Source organism: Mus caroli, chromosome X, assembly GCF_900094665.2.
Source record: "Mus caroli chromosome X, CAROLI_EIJ_v1.1, whole genome shotgun sequence".
Lineage (NCBI taxonomy): Eukaryota > Metazoa > Chordata > Mammalia > Rodentia > Muridae > Mus > Mus caroli.
In genome coordinates, this window is record NC_034589.1 from 14,287,074 (window position 1) to 14,300,714 (window position 13,641).

A 13,641-nucleotide genomic window follows, 5' to 3' on the forward strand; every position below is an offset into this window, starting at 1 on the left:
CTCTGTATGTCAAAGGACACTATCAATAGGACATACTAGCAGCCTACAGATTGGGAAAAGGTCTTTCTTTACAAGCCCTACATCCAACAGAGGGCTAATATCCAAAACATAAAACGAATTCGGGAATTTAGACTCCAACAACCTAAATAACCCAATTACAAAAATGGGGTACAGAGCTTAACAGACAAATCTCAACAGAGGAATCTCTAGTGGCTGATAAACATTTAAAGAAACATTCACCATCCTTAGTCATCGTGAAATGTAAATCAAAATAACTCAGAGATTCCTCTTTATATCAATCAGAATGGCTAAGATCAAAAACTCAAGTGACAGCACATGCTGGCAAGGATGTGGAAGCAAAGGGAACAGTCTTTTTTCTTTTTTAATTTATCTTCTACACTCCATATTCCATTCACCACTCTCCTATCCACACCTTTAACTGCTCCACATCCCACACCTCCTCCCTACCCCCCTGTCTCTATATGGATGCCCACAGCCCCCACCCCACCTAAACTCTAAACTCCCTGGGGCCTCCATTTTTTTGAGGGAAGTCCTCTATTCTCTGTGTGTTGGGGGCCTCATATCAGCTGGTGTATGCTGCCTGGTTGGTGGTCCAGTATTTGAGAAAACTTGGGCATCCAGATTCATTGAGACTGCTGGTCCTCCTACAGGGTCACCCTCCTCCTCAGCTTCATTCAGCCTTCCCTAATTCAACAACCAGGGTCAGCTGCTTCTGTCCATTGGTTGGGTACGAATATCTGCATCTGACTCTTTCCACTACTTGTTGGGTCTTTCAGAAGGCAGTCATGATAGGTCCCTTTTTGTGAGTGCTCCATAGCCTCAGTAATAGTGTCAGGCCTTGGGACCTCCCCTTGAGCTGGATGGCACTCTGGGCCTGTAGTTGGACCTTCTTTTCCTCAGGCTCCTTTCTATTTCCATCCCTGTAATTCTTTCAGACAAGAACAATCATGGGTCAGAGATGTGACTGTGGGATGGTAACCCCATCCCTCACTTGATGCCGTCTTCCTGCTGGAGGTCGGCTCTATAATTTCCCTCTCCCTACTGTAGGGCATTTCATCTAATGTCCCTCCCTTTGATTCCTGAGAGTCTCTTACCTCCCAGGTCTCTGATGTATTCTGGAGGGTTCCGAAAGCAGAACACTCTTACACTACTGGTGGAAGTGCCAAATTTATATAACCAGCCTGGAAATCAGTATAGCTGTTTTTCCAGAAATTGGGAATAGTTCTACCCAAAGACCCAGCTATATCACTTCTGGGTATATACCCAAATATGCTTCATCATACCACAAGGACACTGGCTCAACTATGTTCATACCAGCTTTATTCATAATACCTAGAAACTGGAAACAACCCAGATGCCCCTCAAGTGAAGAATGGATGAAGAAAATGTGGTTTATTTATACAATGGAATACTACTCAGCTATTAACAATAAGAACAATTCTAATTTCACTGGCAAATGGATGGAACTGGAAAATATCATCTTGAGTGAAGTAACGCAGACCCAAAAGGACTATGCATGGTATGTACTCACCTATAAGTGGATATTAGCCATAACTTACAGACCCAAAGAAACCAAATAAGGAAGGCCCAAGGGAGGATGCTTAAATGTTACTCAGAAGTGGAAATAAAATAGATATTGGAGGTGAATGAATGGAGGGAACTGGGTGAGAGTGGGGATGGGGAGGGTAAAAGGGCAGGGTGGGGATCAGGTGTAGGGAGAGCTGGGAAGAGAGAATGGAAATAGGTGGTTGTCAGGGGGAACATCTCTAGGACGTGCCAGAGACCTGTGATGGGGAAGGCCCCAGGGAGTCTAGCTAAGACTCCTAGCAATGGTGGATATGGTTTGTGAAGTGGCCACCTCCCATAGTCAGGCAAGACTCCCAGTGGAGTGATACAGAAACCAACTCACCCACAACACCTTCTACCCAAAATGTGTCCTGCATACAAGATGCACAGGGACGAAGATGGAGCAGAGAAGGAGGGAATGGCCAACCAATGACTGTTCTAACTTGAGACCCATCCCATAGGTAAGAACCAATCCATGCTACAATTATTGATACTCTGTTATGCTTGCAGACAGAAGCCTAGCATGGCTGTCCTCTGAGAGTTCCACACAGCAACTGTCAGAAATCAATGCAGAGACTCACAGCCAAACATTAGATAAGAGCTTGGGGAATCTTGTGGAAGAGTTGGGGGAAGGATTGAGGGACCTGAAGGAGATAGGGACATCACAAGAAGACCAACAGAATCAACTAATGTGGACTGTTGGGGCCCCCCAGAGACTGAACCAGTAACCAAGAGCAAGCCTGGGCTGGAACTAAACCCCCTGCACATATGTAGCAGATGTGTAGCTTGGTCTTCATACAAGTCCTCAACAACTAGAGCAGGGGCTATCCCTGATTCTGTTGCTTGCCCGTGGATCCCTCTCCCCTAACTGAGCTAGCTATCTTGTCTGGCCTCCGTGGGAGAGGATTCACCTAGTCCTGCAGTGACTTCATGTGACAGGGTAGAGTAATACCTAGGGGGCCTCCCTCTTCTCATAGGAGAAGGAGAGGAGGGAATTCAGGAGCGCCTGTGTGAGGGGGGAACTAGAGAAGGGGAGAGCTGTGATCAGGTTGTAAAATCAATAAATAAATTAATGGGAAACAAGAAGTAAAAATGTTTAAAAAAAAGAAAGTTGAAAAAATTTGAAAGCAGCTAGACAAAGAGTGCATTATATATAAGGGGGCAGGATTTAAATGATAGAGTTCTCATATAAGGAGGTCAGAAAGAAGTAGCCCTAACACTTTTCCAATGCTAAAAGAAACACAATGTTTCAACCACAAACTGTTATTCGTCAGGAAAGAAAATTAAAATATTCTCAGATGGAAAAGAAAAAAAAAAAAACTAAAAATTGCTACAAGAAGACCTACGGATAAAAAACATGCCAAAGGTAGGCCTGAGAGAACATACTGTGATTTCAGTAACTTGGAAGGCTAACACAGAAGGATAACTTAGGACAAGAGTTTAAAGGCCAGCCCAGGAAACATGGTGAGACCTCTATCTAAAACCAAAACAAACCCCCCAATCTAACAAGATTGTTTGTAGAACACCAGGAAGAACAACAGTAGACAGATCAGAAAGATGACTGAGTAGATACAAACACAGAGGAGGACAATGGGAGGAAGCAGAGGTGGTTGGAGAGCCATGAATAAGGTTATATATAAAGAACAGACTTCCCTGGAGATATTAACCAAACCACTAAAGAGAAGTCTTCTCTACAGGGTGATTTTTAAAAATCAATTATTTTTAAAAATATCAAGCTTTTGATATTCACATCACTTTTGCATTCCTTACTCAGGAATTTAGATATTTTTTTGGTAGGGTTCTTCCATTGCATTTGTCATAACAGAGATTTCTATCTTTTTAAAAGAGAAAATGCCTAGGATCACTCACAACTGAAAGTAGAATGAAACAGACAATATCAATATATTCCCACTGCTTCCAACATGTGCCTAGCAGTTTAGCAACACAACAGCTGAGAGCAGTGATCTATGTATGCACTTGGAATATACAGGCATGTTCCCATGTTACACTACACAGCATAGTGCAGTGTAACTCTGGGATCCATGCTTCCAAGTAAGATGGAGTGAGCATATTCCCCCTGTGTTTCCCTCTTAGTACAGACATGAAACCTGGACTGAAGGCAAGAAAGAGCAGTTAGAAGAATCTAAAAAGGAAAAGAGTACCAGGAAGATTAAGGGAAAGGCCAGAATTCAACAAATTATGAGTTTCTACTTTTCACTGGTATTCACTGGCCCAGAGTAAAGCTAAGAATAAACACCGCTAAGAAGATGGTATGGACACAGACAAAGATCTCTAAAAGTGACTTTACTGTTTGTCTTTAAAAGAAAGAATATTTAATGTTCATTCACCTATTTTTTCCATCCTTTTTCTCATACCCCAAGCAACCGAAGCTTCACTTGCAAAACCAGAACACAGAGCAGCAATGGAACCTAGGATAGTCACCCAAAACCTACATAGCGGAAGAAGAGAACTGACTTCTATAAGTTGTCTTCTGGCCTCCACATGCACAAATGTATGCACACACAAAACCATAAGTAAATGTAAGAAATGATAACTACACTGAAAAATCTATGTTATGGAAATTCCCTTCAGGAATAAAAGTGGAATAAAGATACTCACAATAAAGGAAAACTATGCTGCCAACAGACTTAATCTGAGAATAATTACTAAAAGCAGTTTACAGACAGACAACTGATTGCAGAATCTGAATTATCAACAATGAAGGAAGAACACAGACATGTTTTTTAAAAGATAAATATAATAATGTTATTTCTCTTCAATTCTCTAAAATATGAAGATGCTGAAAGCAATAACTACAACAATGTAAAGACAGGTGTAGTAGTACATGGCTGTGCTACCTATTCAGGAGGCTGAGGCAGGAGGATCAAATGAACCTAGGAATTTGGGACCTGAAAACAAATATAGTGAAACTCCACATAAAAGGAACAACACCGGGGGCTGGTGAGATGGCTCAGTGGGTAAGAGCACACGACTGCTCTTCCGAAGGTCCAGAGTTCAAATCCCAGCAACCACATGGTGGCTCACAACCATCCGTAACAAGATCTGGCGCCCTCTTCTGGAGTGTCTGAAGACAGCTACAGTGTACTTACATATAATAAATAAATAAATCTTAAAAAAAAAAGGAACAACACCCTAAACCAAACAGAGACAAAGACTCTGTAAGAGTGTCCAATGCAACTTTCTTTTTTTTTCTTTTTTAAGATTTATTATATGTAAGTACATTGTAGCTGTCCTCAGACACTCCAGAAGAGGGCATCAGATTTCGTTATGGATGGTTGTAAGCCACCATGTGGTTGCTGGGATTTGAACTCGGGACCTTCAGAAGAGCAGTCGGCGCTCTTAACCACTGAGCCATCTCACCAGCCCCCAATGCAACTTTCAATGCATGTAGATATATAACAACCAAGACAGAAATAGGACCAGGTAAGGTCCTATTTATATAAGTTCATTCATGCAGCTAAAGAGGTAAAAGTATTAACATTAATCGTATTTTATAAAGTTAAGTACACATGATAATCTCTAGAGTAAACAAACACAAAAGAAACTCTAAATAGGTATAGTCTAATATATAACCAAGGGCAAAGCATGGTGATACTTTTACCTGTAATCTCAACGCTTAGGAAGCAGAGGAGCCAGGAGGATCACAAGTTCGAGGCCAACCTGGGCTGAATGTATATCAATCAAATTCTAAAACAGTCTGAAACTAAAAGAACCAGTAGATAGAAAAGCAACATGTGACTTTAATCCCAGCACACAGGAAGCAGAGCAGGCAGAGCTCTGTTAGTTCAAGGTCATTCAAGAACTACATGGTGAGACTGTGTCAAAACCAATACAAGCCAACCAAACAAACTAATATTACCAACTAACCATTTGCTGATATATATAGAATACCCCACTAAAAAGCACAACATATATTGTTTTCAAGTATGTATGAGTTGGAGAACAAGTTTTGACAAACTTAATATAACTGAACTCACTGGGCTACATAGCAAGACAAGATAAACACAAGATACGAAGTGGTGGAGTATTTTATCATACCAGGGTTCTGGGTTCAATTCTCACCACATACAGAGAAATAAATAAATATGTAATACAAAACACAAAACAAATGTTTAATTTTTAAAGGCAGCAAGAGGAAACACCTCCAAATAAAATGGGTAAAAGAGCAGTGAATGAATTATAAAATGGGATGCCTAAATCTAAGGGTATCAATAATTCCATTTAAATTGAGAAGACTAAAATGTACCAATTAAATGAAAATTTCCAAATGGATTACAACTATTACCCAGTATTAGGGACTGAACGTTATAATCTCCAGTTCATATATTAGAGCCCAATTCATATACTATATTTGGAGGTAGAACATTTATAGAGAGAATTAAGAATTAAAAGAAGGGCTGGGGCTACAGATCAGTGGTAGTAGCAAGCACAATGCTAGTCCCCAGTTCAATCCCCAGCACTGCCTTAAAAGGAAAAGGAAAAATTAAAGAAAGATATGAAAGTAGAGCTAATAAAGAATGGTATAAGTAGAAAGACAATAGCAAGGTCACAGCATGTAGGCCACCTGCAAATAGAAAGCAGGCCCTAACCAAACAATAAGTCAGAGAAGAGAAGACTTTGATCTTGGAATTCTAGACCTATGAAAAGAGAAACCTTTATTGTTTAAGGAATCTAGTCTGTGGTACTTTGTGATGATAGCTCCAACAGACTAATGAACCCAACTATATGTTAGCTACAAGAACATGCTTCAAACATAATTAATACTAGTTGTAGAAAAAGTAAGGATGAGCTAAGTGATGTGGTGCATACCTGCAATTTCAGCATTTGGTAGTTGGAGACAGGAGGATCTTGAGTTTCAGGTCAGCCTGGGCTAAACAGTGAGCTTGAAGCTAGTCAGGACTGCACACGGAGAGACTCTATGTTGACAAAAAAGGAATGAGTCTGGAGAGATGGCCCAGCAGTTAAGAGGGAAGCTTGCTCTTCAAGAGGACCTGGTTTCAATTCAACCATTTGTAACTCCACATCTAAGGAATCTGATACCTTATTCTGGCCTCCATGGGCAAAAGGCATGTACATGGTACATAGACATAGATGCAGATAAAACACCTGTACACATAAAATATGTAAAGGAAAAAAATAAAAGGGATGGAAAAGACATATTATTGAAACAGTAGTCAAAGAAAAACTGGAGCAACTATATTCCTAACAGCCAAAGTAGAACTTTGAGTGAGAAACTAGACACTGAGAATAGAATCACTTAGGAGAATGGCTGACAATATATAAAAATAAGAAGGTCAATTTATAAAACAAAACAAAAAAATCAAAAAGCCTATCAGTCCTAAGACAACACTGGTTGTACATTCCTGTAATCTCAGTGCTAGGAAAGCCAAGGTAGAAGGACTATCAGTTCAAGGCCTACTGGAAGCACACAGGGGATTGAGGCCAATCTAAGTTACATAGTAAATCCCGTCCAAAAAACCACTACTTCTGAAAGTGTATGTATCTAACAACAGACCTTTACAATATGTGAAGCAGGGCTGGGGGGATGTCTGTCACTGAAGGGCATAAGAAAAATACCTGATGCTGATTTCTGGCTCTACATGCATTTGCATACACAGATACACCCACATGTGAATATATATGTATAAAATACACACACACACACACACACACACACACACACACACACACACACACACACACATTATTTGGAAACTGAAACTGACAGGAGAAATAGGCAAACCTGACACCTCAATGTTTGTTTCGTAGGAACTGACAGAGCCAATAAACAGAAAATGTAACAAAGATATAAAATAAGTAACACCATTAACTTATGTAAATGACATATAGAATAATCCACTAAAACCAGAAACAGACTTTTTAAAGTATATGTGGCTTATTAACAAAAAGAATCTACCACAAACAAGCTTTGACTAACTTAAAATAACTGAAATTATACTAAGTATGCTACCAGATCAGAAAGAAATTTTAAAAAACAACAGTAGTAGAAAGATAAAAGGAAAATTTCTAGACACTTGGGAATTAACTACTATTCTTCTAAAAAAATATTCTGAGTGTCATTGCAAGACCCTGACTCAAAAACAATTACCACTCTAGAAAGTATATGTACATAACAAAAGACAGTTAAAAATACATGAAGTAAAAAACATAAGGAATATTAGAGAATATTTTGAACTGAACAAAAATGAAAACATAAAAATATATGAGACACTACTAATGTGCTTAAAAGAAATCTTACAGCACTAAATGAAAAAATGATTTTTTTGAGACAGAATCTCACACATTCTAGGCTGGCCTTCAACTTCTGACCCTCTTGCTTCTACTTTCCTAGTACTGAGGTTAGAAGCATGTGACACCATATCTTGTTCTATGTGGTGCTAGGGCTCAAATCCAGACTTCATAGATACTAGGTAAGTAAAGACTTTACTAACTCAAATATCCTTGAAAAAATTATTCTTAAAAAGGTATTATTGAGTTGGTACTCTCCTTCCATTATGAAAAATCTCAGGAATTGAACAAGTGTCAGGCTTGGCAGCAGATGCCTTTACCCACTAAGTCATTTCAGCAGCCAACCCTTGGAAAAAAATGTTTAAATCAATAATATAAACTTACTTCTTAGGAAAGTTAAAAAAAGAAAATTAAACCAAAAGAAACTGAAGTAATAAAACACAGAAACAAATGAAATTTAAAATACAAAAACAACATAGACCAATCAATAAAGAAATGATGATTATTTTAAAAGTATCATAATAGGCTGGAGAGATGGCTCAGTGGTTATAAGCATTTGCTGTTCTTATAGGGGACCCTCATTTCCAGTCCCATATGAGAGCTTACAACCATCTGTGACTCCAGTTCTGGGAATCTAATGCCTTCTTCTGACTTCTGAAAAATCCAGGCAGGCATGTGGTATGTATACATACATGCAGACAAAGACACCTGATTCATACACATAAAACTTAACAAAATAAATCTAAAAGGATAAACACTTTACAAAGCCTTAGCAAGACTGTCAAAGTGTGGGGTCATAAATTGCTAACACTAGAAATAAAATTATAGATATTGAGAGGCTACAAGAAATCTGAAAAATAAATTATATATATATAAATATATATATAAATTTATAAATGGAGCAATTCTTCAGACACCAAAGGTTATCCAAGATAAAAAAAGTTAATATTGAATATATTTGGAATTAGTAAAGAGGTTGAATATTTATTTACTTATTTTGTGGTACAGGGATATAACCTAGGACATTACACCATTAGTTATCTATTACAGCTAGGTATCACTGTGCCACATCTTCAGTCCCTGGAACTGAATATTTTTAGTTAGCCTGCAATAAAAAAATGCAAACACAGAGTTCAAACACTTTCTAGGAAATATTTAAAATAGAATCTACTGTAGTTCAAAGTAGTTCCCAGAAAATAGAAGTGAAAGAAATAGTTTCAATCTCATGAAACATTACAATAATGGTAAAACTAAATAGGAAAACAGTGTAAGAAACCAAACTAGCTGGTCATAGTGGCACACACCTTTAGTTCTGGGAAGCAAAGGCAGGTGGATCTCTGAGTTCAAGGTCAATCTGAGCTATACAGGGTTTCAGGACAGCCAGGGCTACACAGAGAAACCCTATCCCAAATCCAAACAAACAAAAAACAAAGTCACATCTCTCATAAGAACTATGACTGTTAAAATATTAGCAGTTTGGATCTACAAATATCCAAAATTAAAAAATATACCACAACAAGTAGGATTAAAGTACCCAAAGATGGTTCTATATTTAAAATTTAATCAGTAGAACTGTACTTCTTTTGTAAAAAAGAAGCACTTCAGATCAAAACTGAGAGCCAAATGAATCTATGGGGATAAATATAACTACTTAGGAGTCAAATTGGCAGGTGAATCACATCCATTTAGCAAAACTGCTATAGTTTACCTATGACTTCCCCAGGCAAAGGCTTTTGAATGGGCTAATACTACCACATAATGTGTTTTCAAATTCAGATGTGTGTGTGTGTGATAGTTTGTATATGCCTGGCACTATTAGAAGGTATAGGTGTGTCACTGTGGGTGTGGGCTATAAGAACCTCATCCTAGCTGCCTGGAAGCCAGTATTCTGCTAGCAGCCTATAGATGAAGATGTAGAACTCTCAGTTCCTCCTGCATTATGCCTACCTAGATGGTGCCCTGCTTCCGCCTTGATGATAATGGACTGAACTGAATCTGTAAGCCAGCCCCAATTAAATGTTGTCTTTATAAGACTTGTCTTAGTCATGATGTCTGTTCACAGCTCAAAGACAGTATGTGTGTGTGTACGCATGTGTATTTCATTTTTAAAGTGACTAATTTTTGTTTTTGTTTTTAAATGTTTATTTTCCAATAGTTACTATCAGTGTGTAAACGTCTGTAGAACTGTGACTAATTTTTCTCTGTTGACTTCTATTCTGTGATTTGGTTGAACACAATTAATAGCCTTAGGAGTCTTAATCATGTTTTTCTTGACATGGAGATGCTTGTTTTTCTTTCCAGTAATACCTTTTATTTCTGTTTGCCTGCACATTTGGACAGGCTCGCTTTCCCAGCCTACTGTTTAGTAGCAATGGGGAAAACAAGCACACTGGCCTTGTTTGAATCTGGACTTTTATCATTCCATTTTATTTTATTTTTTTATTTTATTTTATTTTTTAATAGAAGGGTTTTTCTTTTTTTTTCTTTTTTTTTTTGTTTTTTGTTTTTTGTTTTTCGAGACAGGGTTTCTCTGTATAGCCCTGGCTGTCCTGGAACTCACTTTGTAGACCAGGCTGGCCTCGAACTCAGAAATCCGCCTGCCTCTGCCTCCCAAGTGCTGGGATTAAAGGCGTGTGCCACCACGCCCAGCTAAATAGAAGTTCTAAAGTGTTTTCTTTTTAATTGGATTCAGAAGATTTCTTCCTTTTCTAATTTTCTGAGGATTTCTACCATAAACCACTCTTGAATTTTTCAAAGACTTTTCTGTACCTGCTGACATAATCTTGTGGTTATTCACTGAGAATATTTTAATAGTTTTCTAGGGGTAGGGACTAATGAGACATTATTTTCTAGGAATCTATAGGCAGGTAATGGTTGCTAGGGGGAAGGAGAGGAGGCTTTTTGTTCAGTGGACTAGTCACTGGTAAGGTGTTCTTAATGTTGCAGTAAATGATCTCTCAACTCTGTTCCTGTAAACAATCCTAATGAAAGTCATTGGGTCACCCCGCCCCCCAAAAGACATGAAAGTAGGGATACTATCTGAGAATCTGAGAAGAGTAAAAACATTGTCAGAAGTGGAAGTGTGAAGGAAAGTGAAAATGATCAAAATATATCCAATCCATGACAATGTATACTATGTGCTAATAAATCTATTAAAAGATACATCAGTATGGACTGAAACTGTATCCTTCAAAATGTACATTTAAATCTTAATCCCCAATGTGGTTTGGCTTGGGGTGCAAATTAGGGAGATAGTAAGGTTAAATGGGGTCAGAAGGGTTGGGCCTTCACTTGATTGGAGTCCATAAGAGGAAGGACAACAAATTAAGTTCTCTGCCCTCCTCTTCCCACATGATGTACACACAGGAAAGGTCATATAAGAGCACATAAAATGGTAGCCACCAACAAGTCAAGAAGCCAGCCCTGTTGGCACCCAATCTTATACTTACAGTCTCCAGAGCTATAAGAAGTTAAGTTTATATAGTTTAAGCCACCCAAAATGAGGCTTGCCTTTTTTAAAATCAATTTTTGTGGTATTGATATTTGAACTATATCTTTATCAACTGTGATATCTTCTCATGGTAACCTAAGCAGAATAAAATATATGCATAGGAAATGTATGCTGAAAACAATATAACATCAATGAGATGATCAAAGATCTAAATAAATGGAGAGGTATACTGTATTCAATGTTATTTAATTTGATCACAGTCCTCGCAAAATATTTTTAAACATATAAGCAAGATCATTCTAAAATTTATGCAAAAAGTCAAAAGGAAAGAAACACATATAGGTTAACAATTTTGGCAAGGCAGAATAAAGTTAAGAGACTTCACACTATCTAATTTTAAGATGTACTATAAAGCTCCATTAGTGAAGGAACTGTAGTACTGGTGGAAGACACATACACAAATCAACAGAACAAAATAGACAACTCCTAGATGAAAACACAGGACCTGGCCATGGTGGTGCATGGATATCAGCATAGCAGTCATATGCCGAGAGAGGCAGGAAGATCAACAGTTTCTGGTCAAAAAAGAGTTTACAGTTAGTTTCTGGCCAACCTGGGTTACATATCAAGACCTTAAAAGTTAAGAAAAAAAATTAAAATTCCACGAGTAAAACACAGTCTGGCAATAGTTGGTTTTGGGATGTGATCCCTAAGGCTCAACAACAGAAATAATAATAGGTAAGTAGGATTAAATGAAAAAAAAAAAAACCTTCTACATAGGGAAAAAATAGCTAAGAAAGTGAAGAAGCAAACATGTGGATTGGGAGAAAATGAGTTATATTTAAACAATTTTAAATCATTTTTAATAAAAACAATTATTTCTGATAAGGTATTAATAGCCAAAAAGTACAAGGAACTGAACTCAATAGCAAGTAAACAGCTCCACTTGAAAACAAGCAAGGAACCTCAACAGATTCTTTTAAGAAAAAAGACACAGGCAAGCAAACACCTATAAACCTAGCACCTGGGAGGTAAGCATAAGCTACATAGCAAGTTCATTGCTAGCCTGGGACACTGTCTCACTTACATGTAGAACCTAAATCAAACTCAATAGTAGTAGAGAGCCAAATGCTAGATACCAAAGTATAGAATTAGTTAGGCAGGATTAAGTGATAAGTATTTGAGGTGACAGATGTGTTGGGTGTGATCTAAACATTCCTCAATATATAAATGGCATCATTTTGTGTGGCTTCCTATCACCTTGCTTTTTATATAACCCAGGACCATCTGCCTAGGAGTGGCACCATCCCTAGGGGGCTAGGATTTCTCACATCAATCATTAATCAAAAAAATGATTCATAAGGCCAATCAGCCAGAGGCATTTCCTTCTTTCCATTGAGCTTCCTTCTTCCCAGGTGACTCTAGTTAACAAACACACTAGCCCCCACAGTATCCAGTAAATATATACAACTGTGCTGAATATTCCTTTTTTAAGTCAGAACAGAGATAGATACCACCAATAATTTTTTAATGTTGGGAATTGAGCCCAGGGTCTTGCGTAGCCTGAGAATCTGTTACTTAGATGATTTCATTTATATCATATGAAATAACCAAACTCCTGAAATAAGAGAACAGATAGGTGTTTCTAGAATTCTAGGTCTGAGGTGGAAATCGGGGGGGTGGAGGTGGGGGAAGCGTTAGGGAGCAGTGAATGTAGCCTTGAGGAAGCCTTAAAGTGATGCAAAATTTTGATCATGTTAATGTCAATATCCTGTCTGTGATGCTGTACTATAGTTCTGAAAGATATAGTGGGTATACAGGCCCCATTGTATTATTCTTCGAACTATATGTACATATTCTTCAAACAGTATGTAAATCGATAATCTTGAAAGCAAATATATAATTTCAAACTAAGGTTATAAATATGTGACCCCATCTTATATGACATCCTTGAGACAACAAAACTGTAATAACACAGAATGGATCTATAGTTGCCTGAGTTTACAGGATGGGATACTATGAGAGAACAGCATGAAACAGCTTTTAGGGAAGATGAAACTATTCTCCATCTCCCTGGTCAGTTAGTTACATCAATCTACTTGTGCTAACATTTATCAACTTGTACAACAGCAAGATTTCACTGTAATTAAAAAAAACTGAACAAAAAAGATGGTAAGGTGTACAAATCTTGAGGAATTTGTTTTTTAGATGCAAGAGAATTGAAAATCCAATTGAGCAGGAGAAAAATTCCTGAATAGAACAGCAAAGGCTTGCGCTGTAAGATCGAGAATCGATAAATGGGACCTCATAAAGTTGCAAAGCTTCTGCAAGGC

General features: G+C 37.9%; 1 protein-coding gene across 4 annotated transcripts in view; it reads right to left on the minus strand.

Annotated features, from left to right (window-relative positions):
* Nucleotides 1–13,641, minus strand: part of Znf182 (zinc finger protein 182) — a 43,826-nt gene that overhangs the window by 26,604 nt on the left and 3,581 nt on the right. The window contains exon 1 of one of the 4 annotated variants that reach the window (XM_029473457.1): nucleotides 6,418–6,686. The exons of the other annotated variants lie outside the window; for them this stretch is intronic. Coding sequence (XP_029329317.1) covers nucleotides 6,418–6,432 — 15 coding nt within the window. The 5' untranslated portion in view covers nucleotides 6,433–6,686. Of the gene's footprint in view, nucleotides 1–6,417; nucleotides 6,687–13,641 lie in introns of those variants that run through there. 4 annotated transcript variants of the gene reach the window in all.